Here is an 11,218-nt window from a genome sequence, read left to right as displayed (position 1 = left end):
CTCAAAACGCCCCGTGCTTGATTCCGGGTTACCGCAGCCGTGTTACGGGGTGTTCCACCCAATATCGGGGTGCTGAAAAGGCTCAAAAACCGGGGGGGGGGCCGGGGGGGGGGGGGGGGGGGGCTGTCCCCGAGTGACGTCAGTGTGTCCCCACGCTCCGTCAGAGACGGGGTGGCTGGCCAAAAATGAGGGGGGGGGGTGAAATGGTCCCTGTGCCCCCGGCCCTTCCCGGGGAGGGGGTGACCCAAATGGGGGTCGTATGCAGCCCCCTGCCCCTGGGGGGGGGAGGGGGGGGGGGCGCGTGTGGGCGCACACGCGTGTGGAGGGCGTGCAAGGGGGTGTGCACGGCACGTGTGTGCCGTGGGTTCCTGCGTTCCTGCCCCCACGTGTGTCGTGTCCGTGCCCCCCCCCCCCCGCCCCCGGGGCTCTCCCCAGGAACGTGCACGCGCTTGCACACGCTTACACACGCTTACACACGCACACCGACACACACGCGTGCGCGTAGCCGGCCTCAACCCTGCCCTGCCCGCGGCAGCGCCAGGGCCAGCGGTGCCACGAGCACACGCGTGTGTCGGCCGCGGCGCTGCCACCTCTGCCCCGCGTCCCTGCCGGAGCCCCTGCCCTGCCTGTCCCCCCCCCCCCAGGCGCGGGGGCCCCCCGGGGCTGGCCGGTTGCCCGGTTCCCCATCGCCGGCAGCCTCCAGCGCCTTTTTGGGAAGCAGCCGGCACGCGGGGACGCATCCGCGCCCGTCCCCGGGCTCCACGCCAGCCCCGGGGCCACGTGCCAGCACCCGTGCCCCCCACCCGGGGAAACTGAGGCCGGGCACCCGCCGGTCACCCAGGACGTCCCGCCTGCGCCCCCACCCACGGGCCTGCCCCGGAGTCACTGGGTGCCTCCCGCACCCGTCGGGGTGTCCCGGTGTCGCCCTGCGTCCCCCCAACCCGTGGGGGTGCCCCGCTGTAGCCGCCCCTAGGCCCCCCCCGCGGCGCCAGGCGCTGCCCCGGCCGGGGGGGCCGGGGGTGACGTGGCCCCGCTGTCGGCCCAGGCTATATAGGGGCTGGCGGCGGCGGTGAGTCAGGCCCGGGCCCCCCCGGCCCCCGCGGTGACTCAGGGACGCTCCCCGGCACCGGCACTGGCTATACTTAGCCGGGAGCACCCGAGCCCTGACCCCCGCCCCGGCACCCCCCACCCAGGGTGGGGCTGGGGGATGGGGGGTGTCCCTGGGATGGAGACCGTGGGGACGGCACCCATGGGGTGTCCCAGGGATGGAGACCGTGGGGATGGCACCCGTGGGGTGTCCCGGGGATGGAGGCCATGGGGACGGCACCCGTGGGGTGTCCTTGGGGATGGAGACCGTGGGGACGGCACCCATGGGGTGTCCCAGGGATGGAGACCATGGGGACGGCACCCGTGGGGTGTCCTTGGGGATGGAGACCGTGGGGATGGCACCCATGGGGTGTCCTTGGGGACGGAGACCATGGGGACGGCACCCGTGGGGTGTCCTTGGGGATGGAGACCGTGGGGATGGCACCCATGGGGTGTCCTTGGGGATGGAGACCGTGGGGACGGCACCCGTGGGGTGTCCCTGGGACGGAGGTCACAGGGACAGCACCCATGGGAATGGAGGTGGCCCCGGATCAGGCTCCCCCATGCCCAGTGGGGGAAACTGAGGCACGAGTGGGCAGCCCGGGGACACGGGGACGTGGGGATGGGACCTGGGGCGGGTGCGCGCAAGGGAACAGCGTCGGGACGCACATGTGCACGGGGGACGGTGTCGGGGCACACGCGTGTGCCAGCGCCGCGCCGGCCGTGCGAGGCCGTGCGAGGGCAGGAAGGGCCCCGGCGCCAGCACCATTGTTCACCGCCCGCCCGTCACTTCCCCCCCGGCCGCGGAAACGTCCCCATTGTCCCCACGGGCACCGTGCCCACGGGGGGCACACGCACCCCTGCACCCACACGCGTGTGCGAGCTCCCACGCTTCCCCACCCACCCCTGGCGGGGAGGGGGGGGGGGGGGGGCGGGGAGGGGGGGGTGGAAGCGGTGGGGGAGCACCCATGGCAGGGTGCCGGGCAGAGGCCTCGGGTGTCCAGGCCCGGGTGGGGGGGGGGGGCGGGGGAGGCCTCGGCCGCCTGGGCCCCCCCAAGCCCCCCGAGCCCCCGGCCCGGCTGCGGCAGGCGCCATTGCATCAGCAGCGCAGGAATGCGGCCGGCCCCACGGCAGGCGTGCGAGGCCCCGGCCCCCCGCTCACACCCCCCGGCCCCTCGCACGCCCGGGCACCCGCCTCGCACGGCGGCCTTTTTTGGGGAGGTGCTGGGGGTGTCCCCCCACCCTTTGCACGTGGAAGGGGTGGGCAGCGTTCGCACGCGCGGAGGGGCGCAGCGAGCGTGCGGCGTTCGCGCCCGCGGGTGGAGGGAGAGGCCGAGCGCGCCCCGGTTGCACGCTCGCGCGGTGGGAGACGGCGGGCGTGCGGTGCTCGCACGCTTGCGGAGGGGGGGGGGGGGGCGGGGGGGGGGGACACTGAGCGTGCACCGCTTGCACGCTCGTGCGGAGCGAGACCCTGCGCCTGCACCGTTTGCACGCTCGCGTGGCGGCAGCGAAGGCGCCGTGGGGAGCACGTGGGGGGCACCGCCGCCCTTCGCACGCCCTCGCACGCCGGCCCCGCACCGGGGCAGGGTCCCGGCGTGCTGGCGTGCCCCCCCCGTGTCCCCTCGTGTCCCCCCGGGGGGGGGTCCCGGCCCCCCCGCGCAGCCGCGTGGGAACGGCTCCAGCTCCGGCTCTGTTTCCGCTGTTTCCTTCCAGGAAGTGGCAGCCGGATCCGGCCCCCCGGCCCCCCGCCCCGTGTCCCCTTCCTCCCTGCCACTGTCCCCTTCCTCCCTGCCGCTGTCCCCAGCCCTGCGTCCCCCCCGGCCCTGTCCCGCTCCCGGCCCCCGTGTCTTGTCCTCCCCGGTGTCTTGTTCCCCTCCCATGTCCCACTGGTGTCCTGTGTCCCTCACGTGTCCCCCCATGTCCCTCACGTGTCCCCCCGTGTCCCCCTGTACCTGTCCCACCGGGGTCCCCTCGTGGTGTCCTGTGTCCCTTTGTCCTCTCAGTGTCCCAGTACTCCCAGTGTCCTGTGTCCCAGTGTCCCCTCAGTGTCCCAGTACCCGCAGTGTCCCAGCATGCCCTGCTGTCCTGCTCCCCCCATGTCCCCCGTGTCCCCTCGTCCCCCCATTGTCCCGGTACCCTCCAGTGTCCTGCCCACCGTGTCACCGGGGGTCTCATCCCCTCTGTCCCTGTTCCCTCACTGGTGTCCTGTGTCCCCTCACCCTCCCTGCAGTGTCCCAGTTCCCCCCCCCCCCCCCCCCGGCAGTGTCCCAGTCCCCAGTGTCCCGTTGCCACCCAGGCCCCGGTCTCCCCTGGTCTCTCGGTGTCCCCACAGTGTCCCATTCCCCCCGGTGTGTCCCCAGTGTCCCAGTTCCTGGTGTCCCAGTCCTCCCCACTGTCCCAGTCCCCCTCAAATGTCCTGGTCCCCGGTGTCCCTGTTCCCAGTGTCCAGGTCCCCTCAGGTGTCCCGATTCCTGGTGTCCTGGTCCCACCAGTGTCCCCCCAGTGTCCCTGTTCCCAGTGTCCTGGTCCCCGCAGTGTCCCCCCAGTGTCCCTGTTCTCAGTGTCCCTGTCCCCCTTGGGTATCCCGGTGCCCAGTGTCCCTGTTCCCGGTGTCCTGGTGCCCCCCAGGTAATCTGGTCCCCAGGACCCAGTGTCCCGGTGTCCCTCGGGTGTCCCTGTCCCGGTGTCCCGGTGCCTTTGGGGTATCCCGGTGCCCCGGGGTGTCCCCGTCCCTGATGTCCCAGTGCCCCTGGGGTGTCCCGGTGCCCCTAGGGTGTCCCCATCCCCGATGTCCAGGTGTCCCAGGGTGTCCGGGTGTCCCTTGGGTGTCCCAGCCCCTGATGTCCCAGTGCCCTCGGGGTGTCCCGGTGCCCCCGGCATGTCCCAGTCCCTGATGTCCCGGTCTGTCCAAAGTGTCCCGGTGCCCCAGGGGTGTCCCGGTCCCTCATGTCCCCCTCCCCCCGGGATGTCCCGGTGCCCCAGGGGTGTCCCGGTCCCTCATGTCCCCCTCCCCCCGGGATGTCCCGGTGCCCCCGGCTCCCCCGGCCCGGCCCGGTGCGGTGCCGGTGCCGGTGCCCGGCGGGGCTCTGGCTCCTCCCCGGTGAGTCACGGCGGGGCGGGGCGGGCCGGGCCCCCCCGGGCACTTTCCGAGGGGACTCGGGAGCGGGAGGCAGCGCCGAGCCCGGCCAGCCCCGCTCCGCCATGGCCCCGGCCCCGGCCCCGGCCCCGGCCCCCCCGCGCCGCCCCCGGCCCCGGCCCCGGCCCCGGCCCCGGCCCCGGCCCCGGCCCCGGGCGCTGCTGCCGGTGCTGCTGCCGCTGCTGCTGCCGTCGCTGCCCGTCGCTGCCTTCAACCTGGAGGCGTCGCGGCCCGTCGCCTTCCGCGGGGCCCCCGGGTCCCTCTTCGGCTTCGCGTTGGACTTTTACCTGCCCCGGCCCCGCAGGTACCGGGAACGGCACCGGCACCGGGAACGGGAACGGCACCGGCACCGGGAGCGGCTCCGGAGCCGCACCCGGACGGGACGGGGCGGGAGCGGGAGCGGCACCGGGACGGGTCCGGGCACCGGGAGCGGCGCCGGGAACTGGGAAGGGGACGGGCACCGGCCCCCGGGCACCGGGCACCGGGCACCGGGCGGGGACGGGGAGCGGGAGCGGGAGGGAGCCCGGGCAGGAGGGAGCGGGATGGGGAGCGGGCGGGACCGGGACCGGCCCGGCGGGATGGGGAGCGGCCCCGGGAGCGGGGCGGGGGCGGGGAGCGGGGCGGTGGGGACCGGGACCGGGAGCGGGTAACGGGAACGGAGAGCGGGGCGGGGGAACGGCAACGGCAACGGGAACCGGGGCCGAGAATGGGAAACGGGAACGGGGAACAGGGAACGGGGCGGTCCCGGGGACCGGGGTGGGGTAACGGGAACCGGGAACGGTCCGGCCCCGGGGGTCTCCGGCGGGGCTGAGGGCACCGGGCGGGGGGCTGAGCCCCGGTCCCGGTTTTCCCCCCCCCCTCCCCGCCCCGGCCCCCGCCGGGGGTCCCGGGGCCCCGTTGCCCCCGGCCGGAGCGTTTCCTGTAACCGGAGCCGGGAGCTGCCCCCGGGGGGCGGCGGGGGCTCGGGGGGGACCCAGGCGTCCGGGCACGGCCCTGCACCCCCCCCCCCCCGCCCACGCGTGACCCGCACCCGGGGGGGACCCAGGCATCCGGGGGCAAACTGGGGGACACCCCCCGTGTGTCCCCCCCACCCGGGACCCGGGGGATGGGGGACACAGAGGGGCCGGGGGCACCTGGGTGCCCCTGGGTGCCCCCAGCTCCCCCCCCCATGGTGGGTGGCCACCCCCCCCCCCCGGGCGTGGGTGGTTACGGTGCTTCCTCTCCCACGGAGCCGGAAGGGGTCACCCAGGCCCGGCCCCGTGGGCTGAGTCAGAGGGGCCCGTGGGACGCCGGGGGTGGGCAGAGGTTTCCCTCCCCCCAGGACACCCCCACGCCAGGGCTCCTGGATCCCCTCCACCCTCTGCGAGCCCCCGGGTGTCCCGTGGGTGACGGCTACCGTGTCCCCATGCCCCCCCCCCCCCAGTGTCAGCATCCTGGTGGGTGCCCCCAAGGCCAACACGAGCCAGCCCAATGTCACCCAGGGGGGGGCCGTCTACCACTGCCCCTGGCCCCCCGGTGACGACTGCACCCCCATCGACTTCGACCACATCGGTAAGGGGAGGGGGACACGGGTGGGGACAGGCCCCCCCGGGTGTGGGGACAGGGTGGGGACATGGGTGGGGGACAGGGACAAGGACATGGGTGGGGATGGGACCCCCTGGGCGTGAGGACAGGGATGGGGACACAGATGGGGGACGGGGATGGGGACACGGGTGGGGACAGGACCCCCCAGGCATGGGGACAGGGTGGGGACACGGGTAGGGGACAGGGACAAGGACATGGGTGGGGATGGGACCCCCTGGGCGTGGGGACAGGGCACAGCCAGGCCCGGGGACAGGCACTGCGCGGGGACAGGGGTGGGCATGGCCGGGGACAGGGACACAGTCCCCAGCACCCACGGCACCCAGTAGCCCCCCGACGGCCCCTCCAACACCCCCCCCCAGCCCAGCCCCACGTCATCACCCCCCACAGCCACGTCCCCCCCCCCCCCCCGTGGCCTTGGCACCGCGGCCGGGCTCTTGTCACCTTGTCACCGCCTGGTTAATGATAAATCTGGGGGGAGCAGCGGGTGCTGGGGCGGGGGTCCCATGGGTGCTGCGGCAGCGGGTGCCGGGCTTGACCCTTACCCCCCGCCCCCGCAGGGACCCGTACCCACGACTTCGGGGGCAACAGCACCGAGACCCCCGACCCCGTCGAGTTCAAGTCCCTGCAGTGGTTCGGGGCCACTGTGCGGGCCCACAACGCCTCCATCCTGGTACGGGGGGCGGGGGGGGCACGGGGGGGGGCACCAAGGGGGCAGGGGGGGCACCGAGGGGGGTGAGAGGGGGCACGGTGGGAGCAGGAGGCAGGGGTCCGTCTATATGCGGACCCCCTGTGCCCCCCCCACCGACAGCCACCCTCCCCCCCCCCTTGCCCCCCCAGGCCTGTGCCCCACTGTACAGCTGGAGCCCCCCCAAGGAGGAGGGGGGGGGCCGGGAGCCGGTGGGCACTTGCTTCCTCTCCATCGGCAACTTCTCCAAGTTCGTGGAGTACGCGCCCTGCCGCTCAGGTGGGACCCCCCCCGCGCCCCCCCCGCGCCCCCCCAGACCCCCAGGCAGCCTCCAGGCACCCCCCAGCCTGGCACCCGTGGGTGGCACCACTGGGCATCCCCCCCTGCCTGGTACCCACGGGTGACACCCCCAGAACCCCCTGCCTGGCACCCCTGGGTCCCTGGGCGTCACCCCCCCCCCCCCCATGCCCAGCACCCTCAGGGTGACCCCCCCCGGACCCTGCCTGGCACCCAGGGACCCCCCCAGGCATCCCCCCTGCCTGGCACCGCTGGGGTGTCACCCCCATAGCCCCCCCAGCCGGCACCCATGGGACCCTGGGCATCCCTAGCCCTGCACCCTGGGGGCTGACACCCCCATAGCCCCCCAGCCAGCACCCATGGGCCCCCCCAGCCCCCCCAACCGCCACCCCCTCTCTCCCCACAGACCTGAACTCTGCGGCCGGGCAGGGCTACTGCCAGGGGGGCTTCAGCGCCGAGTTCACCCAGGTGGGGGCATGGGGGGCACGGGGGGGCCCAGGGGAGCATGGGGGATATGAGGGGTCATGGGGGGTATCACGGGGATGGGGGGGGCCAGGACCCGTAGGGCGGGGGGGGGTGAGGGTTGGGGGGCATGGGGGGGCAGGGGTACGTGGGGGTAATGGGGTATGGGGGCTATATTGGGGGTCGCAGGGGGGTATGTGGGGGTGGGGGGGGTATATAGGGGTCTGGGGGCATATAGGGGATGCAGGGGATCCTGGCGGGTGCCCCAGGCTGAGGGGGGCCCCCCTGGTCTCCCTGCAGACGGGACGGGTGCTCGTGGGGGGGCCCGGCAGCTACTTCTGGCAAGGTGAGACCCCAGCCCCTGCCTGTCCCTGCCTGTCCCTGCCTGTCCCTGCCTGTCCCTAAACTCCCCTGATTGTCCCTAAACTCCCCTGATTTGTCCCTAAACTCCCCTGATTGTCCCTAAACTCCCCTGATTTGTCCCTAAACTCCCCTGATTATCCCTAAACTCCCCTGATTTGTCCCTAAACTCCCTTGCCTGTCCCTGCCTGTCCCTAAACTCCCCTGATTTGTCCCTAAACTCCCCTGATTGTCCCTAAACTCCCCTGATTTGTCCCTAAACTCCCCTGCCTGCCCCTGCCCCCCCGGCCCCCGCCCCGGCGCGGTGCGCAGCACCCCTGGGTGCTGAGGGGCCGCCCGTGTCCCCAGGGCAGGTGATGTCGGCGACGCAGGAGCAGATCGCGGCGTCCAGCTACCCCGAGTACTTCATCCAGGAGGTGGCCGGGCAGCTCCAGACGCGCCAGGCGGCCCCCACCTACGATGACAGCTACATGGGTCTGCCTGGGGACAGGGGACGGGGGGGCGTGGGGACACGGGCGTGGGGACATGAGGGACATGGGGACACGGGCACGGGGATGTGGGGGACATGAGGACACAGGAGCATGGGGACATGACAGAGGAGATGGGCATGGGGACATGGGGGACAGCAACATGGGGCATGGGGGACACGGGCATGGGGACATGAGGGACATGGGGACGTGGGCATGGGGACGTGGGGGACATGAGGACACAGGAGCATGGGGACATGACAGAGGAGATGGGCATGGGGACATGGGGGACAGGAACATGGGGCATGGGGGACACGGGCATGGGGACATGAGGGACATGGGGACGTGGGCATGGGGACGTGGGGGACATGAGGACACAGGAGCATGGGGACATGACAGAGGAGATGGGCATGGGGACATGGGGGACAGGAACATGGGGCATGGGGGACACGGGCATGGGGACATGAGGGACATGGGGACGTGGGCATGGGGACGTGGGGGACATGAGGACACAGGAGCATGGGGACACGACACAGGAGACGGGCATGGGGACATGGGGGACAGGAACATGGGGACATGGGGCATGGGGGACACGGGCATGGGGACATGAGGGACATGGGGACATGGGCATGGGGACGTGGGGGACATGAGGACACAGGAGCATGGGGACATGACAGAGGAGATGGGCATGGGGACATGGGGGACAGGAACATGGGGCATGGGGGACACGGGCATGGGGACGTGGGGGACATGAGGACACAGAAGCATGGGGACATGACACAGGAGACGGGCATGGGGACATGGGGGACAGGAACATGGGGCATGGGGGACACAGGCATGGGGACGTGGGGGACATGAGGAACAGGAGCATGGGGACATGACACAGGAGACGGGCATGGGGACGTGGGGGACATGAGGACACTGGGGACAGGGACATGGGGCATGGAGGGGCATGGGGGACATGGGCATGGGGGCATGAGGACACTGGGGATGGGGACATGGGGCATGGAGGGACAGGGGCATGGGGGACATGAGGACACGGGAGATGGGGAATGGGGACATGAGGGACGTGGGGGGACAGGGGTATGGGGACGTGGGGGACATGAGGAACAGGAGCATGGGGACATGACACAGGAGACGGGCATGGGGACACGGGGGACATGAGGACACTGGGGACAGGAACATGGGGCATGGAGGGACAGGGGCATGGGGGACATGAGGACACAGGGGACATGGGACATGGGGGACATGGTTGTACAGGGGCCTGGGGACATGGGAGGAGAGGGTCAGAGGCATGGGGACAGGGGCATGGGGACATGGGGACAGAGAGCACATGGGGGAATGGGGAACACGGGAGGACAGGGAACGGACATGGGGACAGAGGAGACAGGGACAGGGGCATGGGGACAGAAGGGACAGAGGAGACAGGGGCATGAGGAGACGGGGGACATGAGGACACAGGAGGCAGTGGCATGGGGACACTTGGGGCATGGGGAGTGGGGGACAGGGTGGGACAGGGACACGGGGCATGAGGACATAGGAGACAGGGACAGGGGCGCAGGGACACAGGGTATGGGGACAGGGGAGAGAGGGATGGGCATGGGGACATGGGGACACGGGCATGGGGACACAGGGTATGGGGACAGGGGAGAGAGGGATGGGGATGGGGACATGGGGACACGGGGACACGGGCATGGGGACACAGGGTATGGGGACAGGGGAGAGAGGGATGGGCATGGGGACATGGGGACATGGGGACACGGGCATGGGGACGCAGGACAGGGGCACAGGGAGACACGGGGACATGGGGGACATGGGGATGGGGGAACGGGTCGCAGGGGCATGGGGACACGAGGGCATGGAGGAGGGATGGGGACAGGGGACAGGGCACGGGGGTGTGGGGACACGGGCACAAGAGGCACAGGGACATGGGGACACGGGGCAGGGTGGCATCGGTGGCATGGGTGACAACGCAGGTGACACCTCTCCCCCCCCCCCCCCAGGCTACTCGGTGGCGGTCGGTGAGTTCAGCGGGGACATGATACAAGGTGGGTGCCACCAGGGTGCCGAGGGGGTGACATGGGGGGGGCGGTCACAGCCCCCCCACCCGGACACCCCCCCCCCCTGCCCCTGACAGGGTCACTTTGTCCCTTGCAGACTTCGTGGCCGGCGTCCCCAAGGGCAACCTCACCTATGGCTACGTAAGGCTGCGGGGACGGGGGACAGGGGACGCGGGGACAGGGGACGGGAGGACGCGGGGGGGCACCGGGGGGGGCCCCGGCTGCCGGGGTTCCCTGGCCGCTGCCGCAGGGTCCCCCCTGTCCCCGTGTCCCCAGGTCACCATCCTCAACGGCACCAACATGAAGTCCCTCTACAACTTCTCAGGGGAGCAGGTGGGGCCGGGGGGGGGGTCCCTGGGGGGGGGCGGGGGGGGCCCAGGTAGGGTGGGGGTGCCCCCCCGGGGTGCGGGGTGACCCCCCGGTGTCCCTGGGTGCACCCACAGGGTGCCTGGATGGGGGGGGGGGTGGAAAGGGGGGGGTCACACAGAGGGTGGGGGGCACCCGTGGGTGGGTGGGGGGGGACCTGTGCAGGGTGGGGGGTACCTGTGCAGGTTGGGGGGGGGGGGGAGCATGCGGGGGGTGGGGGGGGGCACCCGTGGGTGGTGGGAGCACCCGTGCAGGGCGGGGGGCACCCATGCATGGTGAGGGGCACCTATGCATGTTGGGGGGGGGGCACCCGTGGGTGGTGGGGGGCACCCCTGCAGGGTGGGGGGTACCTGTGCATGTTGGGGGGGGGGGGCACCCATGCAGGGGGGGGGCACCCGTGGGTGGTGGGAGCACCCCTGCAGGGTGGGGGGTATCTGTGCATGTTGGGGGGGAGGGCACCTCTGCAGGGTGGGGGGCACCCGTGGGTGGTGGGGGGCACCCGTGCAGGGTGGGGGGTACCTGTGCATGGTGGGGGGGGGGCACCCATGCAGGGTGGGGGGCACCTGTGGGTGGTGGTGGGCACCCCTGCAGGGTGGGGGGGCACCCATACATATTGGGAGCATCCAGACAGGGTGGGGGGGGCACCCACGCGTGTTGGGAGCACCCATGCAGACTGGGGGAGCCCACCCAGCACCCCCCCACCCCTCTCCCCCCC

The 11,218-nt window shown here is 72.5% G+C and overlaps 1 protein-coding gene across 1 annotated transcript in view; it reads left to right on the top strand.

The window, feature by feature from the left end:
• Positions 1-4,241: 4,241 nt before the first annotated feature.
• The window catches only part of ITGA5 (integrin subunit alpha 5), a 10,844-nt gene continuing 3,867 nt past the window's right edge, over positions 4,242-11,218 (top strand). The window contains 10 exon segments of the mRNA XM_075525320.1: positions 4,242-4,526; positions 5,646-5,773; positions 6,364-6,476; positions 6,644-6,770; positions 7,195-7,256; positions 7,551-7,596; positions 7,959-8,084; positions 10,081-10,125; positions 10,235-10,278; positions 10,414-10,470. Of these exon segments, the coding sequence (XP_075381435.1) occupies positions 4,288-4,526; positions 5,646-5,773; positions 6,364-6,476; positions 6,644-6,770; positions 7,195-7,256; positions 7,551-7,596; positions 7,959-8,084; positions 10,081-10,125; positions 10,235-10,278; positions 10,414-10,470 (987 nt within the window). The 5' untranslated portion in view covers positions 4,242-4,287.

The sequence above is a fragment of the Mycteria americana genome, chromosome 26, assembly GCF_035582795.1.
Source record: "Mycteria americana isolate JAX WOST 10 ecotype Jacksonville Zoo and Gardens chromosome 26, USCA_MyAme_1.0, whole genome shotgun sequence".
NCBI classification, from domain to species: domain Eukaryota; kingdom Metazoa; phylum Chordata; class Aves; order Ciconiiformes; family Ciconiidae; genus Mycteria; species Mycteria americana.
The sequence above is the reverse complement of the archived record's forward strand: the minus strand, read 5'-3'. Positions and strand labels throughout refer to the sequence as shown.